A 13,844-nucleotide genomic window follows, 5' to 3' on the forward strand; every position below is an offset into this window, starting at 1 on the left:
TACACACACATATACTTTTATAATTCAGATATAGAGCCCAGAAAATATTTTTGCCTACAATATGCTGTAAAATATGTAAGTCTTTCCTGCCCTTAAAATACTTTTGCCACCAAAAGAAGGGCTTTTGATCAAGGTTTCCATTTTTCAAGGAACACACAAATTTTCTTTCTTTAGGTGTTAATAAGAAAAGCATTCACATATGCAGAGACCCATTCTCTTATCCAGGTTTCTGAGTGAAGGAAAAAAAAACTCCCTCAGGCTATTTTTTATTGTATTCTTTTGATAACTTATTGTCCCTTCTCCTTCCCAAAAATTCACCTCAGTGCCAAATATAATTACCTTAAATTATTAAGATTTTATGAAAACATTTCATAAACATCTTCAACTAAATACTTCATGAACTCTTAATTTGCTAATGGAACTTGCACCAAACTTTGCTCAAGGATCTAGAGAAGATACATAAGTGGTACTTTATTCTCAGTCCAAGAAATTATATATTCTTGAGAAAAAAGAAAACATTGCATATCCATGTCCTAAATTAATTAGCATTAGCTTTGACACTCATTTTTTTCCAGATTTGAAAGTTCTGTGGTCATGTCCCAGTAGATCATGAACCCCCTCTCTGTCAGTGGGGACAGGTAATGCCCATAAAATGGTTCTGTGATGAAAGCCATGGGTCACAGTTTAAAAAGTGTTTTAAAAGAGTAATAAAGACAGTAATAATTTAAATTAAAATACTTTTTCTCTCTTTCCATCATTACCTGTCCCGGTCCATGAGCACTGACCATCACTAAGAAGTATACCAAAGCCAGTGCCTAAATCCTTTTCCCATGATACTTGTAGGAAGTAGGTTGCTTCTGGATCAGAAACTGGATGAATTCTGTTCAGAGTCTTCTCCATTTTCCCAGCACCTGTTTAAAAAGATAATCGTGTTATATCCCATGGGGTGCTTGGCAGCTTTACATAACTAATACGGGAGTTAGAGGGGGAATACACAAACACCAGCATGTTTGTATTTTATTCTATTTTCCTTCAGTTTGTCAGAGATATTTACAAGCAGAAAACTGGATTATAATAAGTAAGGGTTTAAAAGAACAGTGTCAACAATTACATATATTTGAATTAAAAATTCAAATTAAGAAGCTGTCAGAAATTACAGTACACAAGCACTCCCCACATGGCTCTGTTTTTAACTTGCCATCACCCAGTGTACAGCACATTTAACATAATTACAAGTAATCAATATTCATTTGGAAGACTGCCACATGAAAGCTGCAGAGAGTGCAGCAAACACTAGCAACCCAGAGAAAATACTTTAAACACTGGGTGCAGTGGAGATCAAAATATATAATGCTATAGTGAATTTTTTGCTCTACAGTAAAGCAACTTGGCAACCTGTGCTTGACATAAGACCTCTAAAGAATTTCATGTATTTATATATAATCTAATCTGACTGAGTGAAGCAACTGGTAAAAGGCTACATGTTCACTCACACACTAAAAGTAGCATATAAAAGCAGCAAAAACCCAACTGAGGTATTTAAACTGCATGTACTGAGTACAATGATGCCCAGACAAGTTGGGTATTAAATGCTCTATCAAGTTTTTCATCTAAAGCGCAGCAATAAATAATCATGATCAAGACCAGCTCAGGCCCTGAGGGGACTCTGTTCTTCAAGTGGTAGTCAAAGGAAGTTCATTCTTTGCTCATGGACATTCAGAGCCAAATCTAGATACAGATATAACTACCTCAGGCCTCACCAAAACTTGGTATCTTCAGGCTGGGAGGAACAATTTTAACTGCAGTTGACTGTCTTGTGCCTGATTTGCCCAGCTCAGCACCCATCAGTATTTGAAAATTATCCCAGACAAGTGCACACTATTCAAAAGAAGCAAAATATCTAAGACTTGGTTTTCAAGCATAAAGCTTTACTATTTACATCCATAAAACACCAGTGTGTTTACTATTACAAATATCATACCCCATCTTTCCATTCCCTGCAAATGCACCAAAAACTAAAATGTTACTCAAAACAATATAGAATAATTAGTTTGCATCAAAAAAAATAAAGTTTTCTATTTTCATCACCAAGCAAATGGCCACTTCCAAAAACCTAAAGCATGCCTGTGCACCTGTAAGCAAGAAAAAACATTAAATATTTGGGGCATGGACAACTGGAACAATGCCTTTGTGATTAGTAATTCTAGAAATACAGCCATTTTAAAGATTTGTAGGGCATTAAGTGCCTGGACATGGGTCAATAAAGAGTATAGGGCAGAAAAAACAAGTCATTCACAAAGCATGGTCAACCACACAGACAATATTTTCCTTTGCCTCCCAGACTCCCTTTTGCTCTTTCTTATTCTGGAAAAATACAATGAAATATTTTCAAAGAAGCCCTTCTCTGAAAGACAGTGTTTTTAAAAAGACTGCAATTACTGTTTTTTACTTAAAGATTGTAGCACACAACCCTGACAATTTGTTCACCTGTGGTAAAGCACAAGCTCAATGAAAACATGTCAAGGAGACACACAAAGCAGAAGAATGTTTCAAAGTAAATACAATACATTTTCCTGCTTTTTCACATTTTACTGTGTGTCTCTGAACAATTTTCCCAGACAGCATAAAATGAAGACGCTTTTATCTCCTTCAGTGTGTTCACTGACCTTTTGAAAGGAATATTTCTTATTATTTCATGTTTAGAAACTGCCTCACTAAGCAGAGCTCAGCTTGGCTTGACATTCCCAAGCACTCGAGTGTTCCAACCCATCAGCAAAAGCTTAAGGGTTCTTGGCTGTATATAATGAGCGTTATATACTTCTCTTCAAGAAGAGGAACAAACCCTCTTCATGAAAATCAGTCTGACCTACACAGCACATAGAAACATCACTGCAAACATACTCTACCTTACTGCTTTTTCAAAAACCTGTTTATAAGCAAAACAATAATTAAAACAACGAAAAAAATAAAATCCCTTTTCCACAAACCTCCCAACAATAAAATTCCTTCAGAGTTTAGTGTAATGTTGAGTAAATGGATATACTGCATACAATTAAAGCATTAATACAGCAAAAAAATAGTAAAGGAGCTACCTAACTGCTTAGCAGCTAGCAATTACCACAATAGACAAAAAACAAAAATAGACACTCAAACAGAGCATATTCCTTATTAATTCACCATAAGGTGAGTGCATCCATTCTAAAGGTAAAAATAGATCTACACCACTGTTAGGTCCAAAACAAGACCTCCAGGCAGAGGAAGTTGGAAATTAGACATCCTACCTGCATTCCAGTAACTCTATTTAACACCTTTAAAAGTTGTATTGCTTTATACTTCAAGAGCTGACACAAAACACTCTCCTTGTAACTAATCCATCCCAATCCACCACCTGCTTACTAAAATCCTCTCATTACCCCAACACCTTCCAAGGCACCCCATGCACATGACTCTTCACAGATCAACTACTTCTACCAAGTCAAAATTTCATTATGAAATAGAGCCAAAATTACAAAGGATGATGGAGAGTTGAAACTTTAAGATGCACTTTTCCTTATGCATCTTTGGGTGGGAAGGTAGGAATTGTATTAATGCCCAAAATGGTTAAAAAGAGACACCTGAATTTTGTGAGTCTTACCATTTAACAGTCCAGCTGTTGGCAAAGATTGCTGAAAAAACATAAAATCACTGCATAAAAACAGGTTATGTTTTTATTGCTTCTCAATAAACTAATTTACTGAAATCAGACTCATTATTGCAGTCTAAAGAGCACCTCTGAATCCTTTAGGCCAGAGGAGTACCTTCAAGTGCCACTCAATATTCACCAATGCCATCTCTGTGGGCTCTTTCCATTCACTGTCTCAGTAAAATGGGAGCAGCCAGTACTTTCTTCCTTCCCTTGATTATGACAAAGAAAACCTGCACAAAACTGATGTGCTAGGGCATAAGAAAGCCAGTGTTTTACTCCTGAAGGGCACAGAGGGTCACACAAAACACCAGCAACCTCACCATGCCAGAGCCAAGGACCCGAGACTAGCTCGCAGGTGGGAATAGTCAAGTCCCACCCCAAATCTGTAAATCAGAGGCTTTATTGAGGCCTTTGAACAGTTGGGAATTGAGCTGTTTATCTTTAGCACTTTGTCCCTTTGGTCTTTGGCTTCTACAATCTACATTAGGCAATGTTTCTTTCTGAGGAGAAATCAGCTGTTGGCTGGTGCCTTTGCCCTTGGAACAAACACTACACACAGGGGCTTCTGAATAAACAAGACACTTTTAAAACTGGTTTACAAAGGATTTTATATGTTGTTTTGGATAGCACTAAGCACAGACCAAAAGCCAAATCTTTCAGGCTACTCCAACACAGCATCATTGATAATATTTTGAACTTCAGCACTTTATTTTTTTTTCTCCATGCAGACTAATGGCTTTTTTTTTTTTTTTAAATTGCTTGGGTTGCAGGTGTTCTAAACCTCAGCAGCTATGCATGAAAGGCTACTTACAGACCAGAAAGAGCTACTATGTCTTTGAAATGGAGCAATTAACTTAAGTGCTTTCTTATTAAGAAAAATGGGAATTCAGAATAGAAGACCACACACTGCTATTAAAGCCCAAAGTTTGATCCCTTCTGACCAGAAAAACTACAAATCAGAATCTAATAATCAGAATTAAGTTAATATTTAATTTATAATCAGAGAACAGGTGCTGTTCAGGAGATCCTAAGCATACTTATAAGTCAATAATTGGAGAGTTAAACCAGTCAAGAAAAACTCAAGATTGCTTTTAAAGATTAAAACTAGCTATTACCACATTTTCCAACAGGAGGAAATAAGATAATGCCTATATTTATGCATATTTCCAGTTATATATATCACACAAATTGATATTCTCTCATGTTAATTTAAAATTCCATTAACTCCAATACTTCAAGAGAAAGAGCATTAAAGAAGCTGACAAAAACTTCAAGTCTGACTCCATTAATCTCAGAACTACTATTGATCCAATAGGGACTTAGTCTTCTTTCTTTTCTTTTTGAAAGAACATGATTGGGCCAACAAACATGAAGAAAACAATACAGGATCTTTCCTGTCCCATCTCGCAAAAAGCCTCCCATCCCCTTGGCCACAATACTTGTTTGACACTGAAGAAAGCCTCAATAATAGCCTTCATCTGTTACTTAAAGATAAATCTGAATACCGAAAAACAGAAAAAAAAATTAGAAAGAGCTTTGTTAAGGGGCTAAGGCATCTTTATATTACATGTATCCTAAATTATATCTAGGAGTTCTTTTGTTTAACTTCACTCTACATTAAAAGCACAAGGATTACAATTTTGTCAATAATGCAGCTTTGTCTTGCAGATAAATGAACCAAAAATTGGTACTGGATGCGACGCAGTAACTGAGTGTATAAATTTGTGCAGGAAAATGGGCCATTTTAAAAATTCAGTCCTGTATGGCAACATTTGATCAAGAGATCATGGACTGAACTGCACAGTCAAGGCTCACATGGCTCACATTTGCACTGCTCCCTTCCCACTGTTTCATGGCAGCCACAAAAGGATTGGAAACATGCACATACTTTTCCTGCAATTGTCCCCCCAAAAAACAAAAACAAACAAACAAAATCAAACAGAAACACCAAAACAAACCAGTCTTGAGCTTGTCAAACCCCATAGGACAGCAAGATATAGCAGATTTGCCACAAAAGATGTGGAATCCATGATAAGGAACAACCCTTGTCAGGCTTATTTACTACAGTCACCAACTGAAAAATGAGGAGAAACAGAAGGAAGCAGACAGTCAACAACCTTTATACTACGAATCTTACTAAAAAGCCTTGATCTTAATTGTAGCCTGGAGGCAAAGCCCACCCTGATGTCTTTCATCCTTGAAGTCTCAGGCCTAACCCACTACCCACTCCAGGCATCCAGGCTTGCCAAGCTTACTTATGAGCATCTACATTAAGCTGTAATAAGGTTAAAAAAAAAAAAAAAAGGCCTTCAATGTATTAAAATAAACACCCAAGTGGGCAATTATACTAGTATATACTAGCAAATAAGTACCCAGATGAATTTTTAAAAAAGGGACAAACCTTTCTTTTTCACCCTTTTCTACCAACCCTTTCTGACACTAACAATTCACTGTGTGCATGCTGGCAAATCCTCATTTTCCAACATCCATAGATAAACCAGGACATACAGTTATAAACCTATAAAAAATAAAATATAAAATTAAGTCATGCAATGCACGCATTTCCTGATGAAAAGATTAATTTTAGTGGCAAAGTTACTAAAAGGTATGCATAGAAGGGAGTAAAGATCTAAGACAACAACCAGACCAGCTTCCAGAGGGCAGATCTGGGATGAAGAAGCAGCAGGCGTGTCTCAGAGACCCAGACTCCCCTCCTTCCTTGCCTCTGGGAGACACAAGTCCCAGCAAATCCTTTATAACTCTACTTTGGCATAGGACATCCTGGCTTTCCAAGGTCCTACCAAAGCCAAGGGTGGCACAGTGCCTCCACCTGAAATCCTTAGGATATTTATTAATAACATAAACGTGTCTCCAAAATAACTCACCTCCCCATTAAAAAAAAAAAAAAAAAAAGCATATATCAACCTCCCCCATAATCTCTCTGAAAAGACAGCACTAAAAGTGTTACATGTTTTACAGATAAAAAGTAGAAGAAGGAAATTGTGCCAGATGCAACTTCTGTGCCCAATGTATTCAATCACTAAAAACAAAGATATGGTAATTTCAAGTATCTTAGACATATTTTTAAAAGCACTTCTGCAGTGCTTTTAATAACTTAGTATTATGCATGTGAGGACAGTAAAGTTGAGGAATTTTTGGAGGGAAGGGAAAGACAAAAAACAGCATGTTTTAATCATCCTTTGTCTATCCAAAAATACTTTGATACATATGTTTTTTTGATGTATATTTGGATAACACAGTAGTCTGGTTGAGGTATCATCTGTTTTCCAAAACACTGCCTTCTTTAGGATTAAATATTATATATATTATATTCAACACAAATCTGTCCCACAGACTTCCTTTGTTTTCTACTTTTTAGTCCCATATTACAGTCCTGCTGTTTCTCTAAACACATTAAAACTTAACATCACTGAACGAATGATTCCACTAAAATCTGCCTTTTCATTCTTTAATTTTTAAATCTACTAAATTCAGTACTACTGAATCCACAGTAGCTCCATAGGCAAGAGTAGTAAGTCTGAAACAAAGACAAATGAAACAAAGAAACCAGTGTGTCAGGTAGATACGTATGGATGTAATTCTGCATGTAAGGTTTCTAGGGATTTTTGAAAAATTGAGCCCAGTAACCTGGAAAATCAAGTTTCACCAAATGTAGCCAGTTCAGTGGGACAAGGGCAGGTATAAATGTGAAGCCTTACACATCCTCCTACCTCTACACCCAAGACTTTTCAAAGAGATGGATTATTTTAATTTCACGTCCCTGTCAAATTAATAATAAAAAATAGGCCCAGGCTCCAAATTGCTTCATCTTGCCAAACTGTTTCCTAAGGCACTTTCTTTGAAGAAAATTCCTGCATTACCCAGTCTTCACTTAACAAAAGTTTTACTATGTTGGTTTTTTTTTTCCCATTCACTATTTATCTCCTGAAAAAAGGCAAAATTGAGCTCCCTGAAAACAAAGAGCTCACGCTACTTAAATTTATTAATTTAAAAATTCTAACTCACGTTGTTTTGTCTGACCCACAGGGAAAAATAATTCACAAGACGTTTGCAACAAACTGAGTTATTCACTTTCGATGCATTTAAATTTAAATGCCATGTTTGTCACTTGGCATTGAACATTAATTACTTTCCTGATGGATTAGGCAGAGTTTGAAGATAAGGTAAAGAGACATAAACACTGAAGACCTATTTCACTTGTTTCCACAGGTACCACTTTAGCTTAGGCTTTGTGATAATGCACATTTAAGCAACCAAAGCAGGGCAGAAGCACCAGTACACAAATCCCACAACCTCACCAAGCACAGAGCAAACAAGTATCTTTGTTCTAAAAAAAACTATATATATATACAAGTAAGAACACAGTTCCATAGAAAATTCAGTGGCCACTGAATCTACACCCTGAACCATCACTTATGAATCTATGAGCTTGTAGTGAATCAGAACTACAACTAAAAACCACATTCAGGGAGGAAAAAAGACACAAAGAGCTTCACAGGAGTCCCTTGTTCTTTTTGCATCTTAAGTTCTGTGCCTAAAAACATAAAGCCTCTCCAGACACATCAGCTCACTGCTTTTTCAAGCAATTTTCATGACTCTTTCATGTGATTTTTTTTTGTTCTTACTAAGGACTAGGGAGGGAAAAAAAAAAAAAACCTACTCAAAAATTTAACCCTTAACCAAGACACTTGACGCCAAGCGGGGAGTCTACTTCAGGAAACCAGCTTTTCAATATTAGTTTTCCTTCACATCTACTAAAGAATTCCTCAAACAAAATCTGCAGAGGACACAGCAGGGGAACACCAGGGGAAAAATGCCACTGGGACTTGAGCTGAGAGGGCAATTAAGCACTCATTAGGAAAATACAGCACAAAAGTGCTTTCACGCTGCACCAGTTACACAGTTTTGAGATATTAAAATGTAAAGTGTAAAGCACCAGAGAGGTCTCCGGGTGTTGTGTTAAGAATGTAAGTCTAAGAACTCTCTGAAATAATGCAGGTATGGGAGCATAAAAAACCCAGCCCTTTGTGCATAGGAGTCACTTCTCCAGAGCCCAAATAAACTGTTTCAGTGGAGTTTTAGGTAAAGTACCCTCACAATGCATTTTCCTCTCCTTCAGTGTTACAAAAGTCCCAAAATAACAACATGAACCTAAAATTAACTAAATATATATACACTTCATAAATTATGTAAGTATATATATACACACTACACAAAATATACATATACTATATACATACTATTAACATATACTTTAAAAATTCCTTCTCTACCTCTTTATTTAAAGAGAATTAAAAAAACATTTTAAAGATAGTCAAGTATAATAAAACAAATCCATGGAACAGCCAAGATTTTAAAAAATGATGAAATATAAAGCACATTTTTCATCTATAGACTTTGACCAATACAGAGGGGAAAAAAACCCCACTCTTTTATCTAATACTTCTTGCAGGAGATTTAAGTCAAGTAGGTTCATTACCAAAACACACAGGATGCTACACCTTGTTCCTGCCTCTTATCTCCAAAAATAATGATGCCAGCTTCCACCAAAACTAAAATTTCTGCCTAGGCCATGCTGGACTCTGCAAATTAACGACCAGTTTCTCAGTAATTTAATTTAAGCCCACACAACACCACTGGCTGCCTCCAAAGGCTATCGCATCTTCACTTATTGGCTCAGCCCAGGCAAATCCCTCCTCAGGTTTTTGTGCCGGTTTCCACTCCAGGCCCAACACAGCGAAAGGCTCCCTCTTCCCTGTCCAGCTACTGTGCTGAAAAGGGTGGCTGCTATAACCCCTTTGTAGACCTGTAAACAAAAAACCCATTTCATAATCATTGGAACTATTTAAAAATACAAACAAAAAACACTAAAAAATCAAAACAAACTAAATCAAAACAAAACACCAAAAACCAAAAACAACGAAAAAACAAAACAAAAAAAACCAACCAAACAAACAAACAAGCAAAAAAACGCAGTCTGTGATAGGATATATAGGCTCACTTTTCCTCTAATTATTTCTGCACCAAGACAGCCAGCAATTTGGCTGATGTCTAAAAGAAAGGCACAAGAGTTCTCAGTCTCTGTACTCTTAAAATTACACAAGATCCATCTCCTTTTGTTACTATTTATTTCACAGTCTCTGCTCTATCTCTCTGCTCAGTTGGAGGACACCCCTTCACAGAAAGCTCACCTAAAAGTCTGCAGAGCAGATGCAGAAATATCCAGTACTTTTCCATGCTTTGCAAATTTGGGTAATTTAATCAAGAAATATTTTGTGAAATCACTATTCTGCCTTAAGAGACAGTAACACCAGGGACACTTGCCCAGGCACACACATATAATGAATCTTTTTTTTCCAACTTAGAACTTTTCCTGCAAGACGTGTTCTTCGTGTTGATCAGATTTGACTCTCTTAGATCAGCAAAACCAGTAATTTGTTTTGTAATTATTTACTACATTTTGCCTGAGCTTGTGTCAACATGGTACCATACATAATTCAGTAACTCCTTTGTGTCTTGACATATCTTGGACACTAGTCCTTTACCATTACATTATCTGATACAACATTCCATTCATAATCTTCAAATTCACAGGAGGTTTTTACTACCTTCCCTTCTTTCCCACCTCATCTACAGAGAAAAAGGAGGGGGGGAAGACTAAAATTCAGAAAGACATCCTGATTATAATTAGCAGGAGTTGAAAGCCACTGTTTCTTAATCACGGAAAAGGACACAGTTCAAGTCAGGGATGGAACTAGAGCAAACTCCATTTTTGGTGGGGAAAAAATACCATTTCAAGACCCATTTAACAGCATTTTACAACAGCTGTCTAAACTGGATTCTTGGTTATCAAATGAGGTTAACTCAGATCAAAACTCATGCACATGATTTTACACGTTCCACAAAGTATCCGCAAGCACCCCACATTTTTGCCAGGTGCATTAGTGAAGAAATCACAGATGCCTCCTGTTAACTGGAGTCCCTGAAAATCTCACCCCAGACTCTGGGTGATTACACCCACTCTTCAAGGACCAGTGTTGCTTTTTCATCTGGGGCTCCTGAGTTCTAAAATAACCTCTTATTAAAAAACAACCTCCACCTACTGCTAATCCCTAGGTGACAAGAGTGAGGGATTAAAATTTCTCATCCTTAAGTGGTACTGAAAGATAACGAGGACATCAGAAACAGGCATTGAGACAAAACAGCAAGTGACCCTGCAGGGCTCATGGCACATCCATGAGCACATTAAATATTTAAGTATCACATTTTAGGTACTGCTTTAATGAAGTCAACATGCAGGACACTAAACCAACCTGAATTATCTCATCCACACTGAAATAGAAGTTTATTGGCCAAAACAGATCACTGCAAGACATCCAGCATTCCTGCACACCAGCAAGGGATTGACTGTGCCACAAGAGCGGATAAGGTCACCTGCGTCACGTACAGCAAAATTATTTCTGCAGCAAGGCCATAACACCTCAGGTTTTTTGTTGCTTAGGAGCTGGAGTGCCTTGCTAAGTTGTGCAGTAACCTTTGTATCAGCCATCAGTTGTATATATGCCATACACACGTGAAACCTGTCACAAAAAGCAGACATTTTAAGGTACAGAAATTGCCACTGCTACAAGAACACTTCTTGTCACACATCACCCAACCCAGTAGGTTTCTATAAAACGTAAGGTAAAAATAGCAGGTTAAAGCACTCCTTCCAAGCACCCTATATATGACAATTGAGGTTCATCCTTGCTGCAAACTCCCAGCACTTCATAGCTACTGTGGTCCACCTTGCTACAGTGAATATCACATGCACTTTTGGTAACAGGGGAGGTAGAAAATGGAGAGAAAGGGGAACCATACCTAAGTGTAGGTAGGTTTTTTTGTTTTGCAAAAACAATGTTAGCAAACAAAATACCACATTCTAATTGCCAGTGTCAGAATGCTACCTTCTCGCACAGAATGCTACCTACTCACTCCCATGTTTCCCTGCATAATTCATATCCCTCATGTTCAGCTGCCTTCTGATTCCAGGGGGAGAGCAAAACAAATTTGTAACTGTACCAACTATGCAAATATGTTTTTAAGCATTCATGCCTGTGTTTAAAGACACTAGGAAAACCAGATGTGAATGCAACAAAAGAAGAGCCAAAGAAAAGCCAAAGAAGAGCTTTTTGCCCATTCCTCAAAACAGCGTATCTCAAATAAAAACCAATTTATAGTTTATTTGCAAATACTTTTTCTACTTCATATACACACATGCACATGTGCTAAGCACAAAAACTTGTCTACAAAGATGTACCTGTGGTGTCACTCACCCACCAGTGGTGTTTTTAAACTACTTCCTCTAATCCTCCTGCTTCTCATGAAGCATAAGAATCATAGGAGAAGCTAAACACCAATCCTTCCCACATGCAATTGCCATTGTTTTGTGATAATACTTCCTGCATTTGAAAACAGCCTGGAAGTTTAGTATGTTTTACTTTTCATTATACACACAAATTCCTTGGTATGCTCTATTACTCAACTGAACACTGGAAAATCATACTACTAGAACATTTCCTAACACCAGAAAGCACAGCCAAGTTCATTAACCCTCCTCTTCAAAAACCCAACAGCAACAGAGAACCAGTATTAAATAAAACCACATGGTTTTATTTAAATATCCAAATATTGCTACACAGATCAGTATAATTGTTTAAACTCCTGATCTGAGATGGGGATCAGACAATAGTGCCTACCCAGGCAATTCCTGAAGACAATACCAACCAAGCCACCCCAGCCACTTAGAACTGGCTTTCCATGACAAGAAATTAATTTGGTGAAAAAAAACCCCAAAAACCAAAGATAAGTTGGAGTAGTAACACTATCTGAGAGTTCTTATTTCAGTCAGAAAGACTACCTTCAGACAAAAGATAGGTAGGTATCTTTTAAATTATGCCACCAAGGCTCCTACAAGATTATTAATGATCAAATGAACATTTTTCCCCAAAACTGCAAAATATGCAGCTGAAATCATTTTAATACAGCATATGATCAATGAAAATTCTTCTTTGAATGCCTGTGACTGTTGGAAACTTCACTTGAAAATTAAACTGCCAGGGTCAATAAAGAGTATTTTAGCAAAAATCTGCAAAGGATTTCACATGGGAGCTCACCAGAAACTATCAAAGTAGGAAAAAAGTATAAAAAAATTTATCATATGGGGCATGTTTGTAAACAAAACTACACTAGAGGAACCTAACTGACCCCCTGAAAGCAGGTTGTGGTGTGACCATGCACTGACAGCTGCACTCTCCTTGGATGTTACAAGAAAAGTTTTCAATTTGAGTAGCTAATTCACATTTGAGGATTCAAAAGTGAATCCAAAAAGGCAAAACAACCCATTTTTCTCCTTCAGTTTCAGAGACACATAGAAGAAAAGTTCAAAAGTATTATTGCCTCTAAAATCTTGGGTCATGGTGACCACCAGAGGTTGTCCAGTGGTTATAGTTACAGCTTCCTTCTCTTTAGAAATGTCCCTTAATGTGACATCATTCAAACACTTTAATATGAGGTTATCCTAAATAATAAAGCTGGGTTTAGAACTTACTGCGTTTAGGGTGTTTTTTTTAATCCAAAGCCTTGACATGTGAAGAAAATAAATAGATCCAGTGAATGTAATTCACTAACAGAGTAAGAAGTATCAGAAAAGGAGTAAGAAGTATGAACACATGAGAAAATGATCATACATGTTGCTGTTTACCTGTTAAATCAGTAGATGAATGTGCAAATTAACATGCCTTCATAGCTACTAGACTGAATCTAGAAAAAAGAACTAATCCAAAATCAATATAGTGCCTGAAACCCATAGATTAGAAAAGCAATTTATGCGAGAAAACCACATATGAAATTCTACATCTGCTTTTGCTGAAACATTGTTTTCAGTTTCAGTTTCTACATTTGCTTTTTGCTGAAAACATCCCAGTCATATTTTTGGGGACTACGAATCTGAGACCAAAGACATGCAACTTGTAGTGACCAAAGCTACTACCGCAAGTGAAGCTGCCCTGTAGAAAATATCAACAGCATTTTAAGTGGGTTGTGTATGCCTCACTTGCCTTAAAATTCTCTGCTTTAGTGGAACATTGCCTTGATTCCA

General features: G+C 37.0%; 1 protein-coding gene across 3 annotated transcripts in view; it reads right to left on the reverse strand.

The window, feature by feature from the left end:
* The window catches only part of XRCC4 (X-ray repair cross complementing 4), a 144,965-nt gene that overhangs the window by 130,239 nt on the left and 882 nt on the right, over positions 1-13,844 (reverse strand). For all 3 annotated transcript variants that reach the window (XM_050329125.1, XM_050329124.1, XM_050329123.1), the window contains exon 2: positions 762-911. In XM_050329125.1, the coding sequence (XP_050185082.1) occupies positions 762-900 (139 nt within the window). In that variant the 5' untranslated portion in view covers positions 901-911. The remainder of the gene's footprint in view (positions 1-761; positions 912-13,844) is intronic.

Source organism: Myiozetetes cayanensis, unplaced genomic scaffold (assembly GCF_022539395.1).
Source record: "Myiozetetes cayanensis isolate MyiCay16 unplaced genomic scaffold, myiCay2020 scf4, whole genome shotgun sequence".
NCBI lineage: Eukaryota > Metazoa > Chordata > Aves > Passeriformes > Tyrannidae > Myiozetetes > Myiozetetes cayanensis.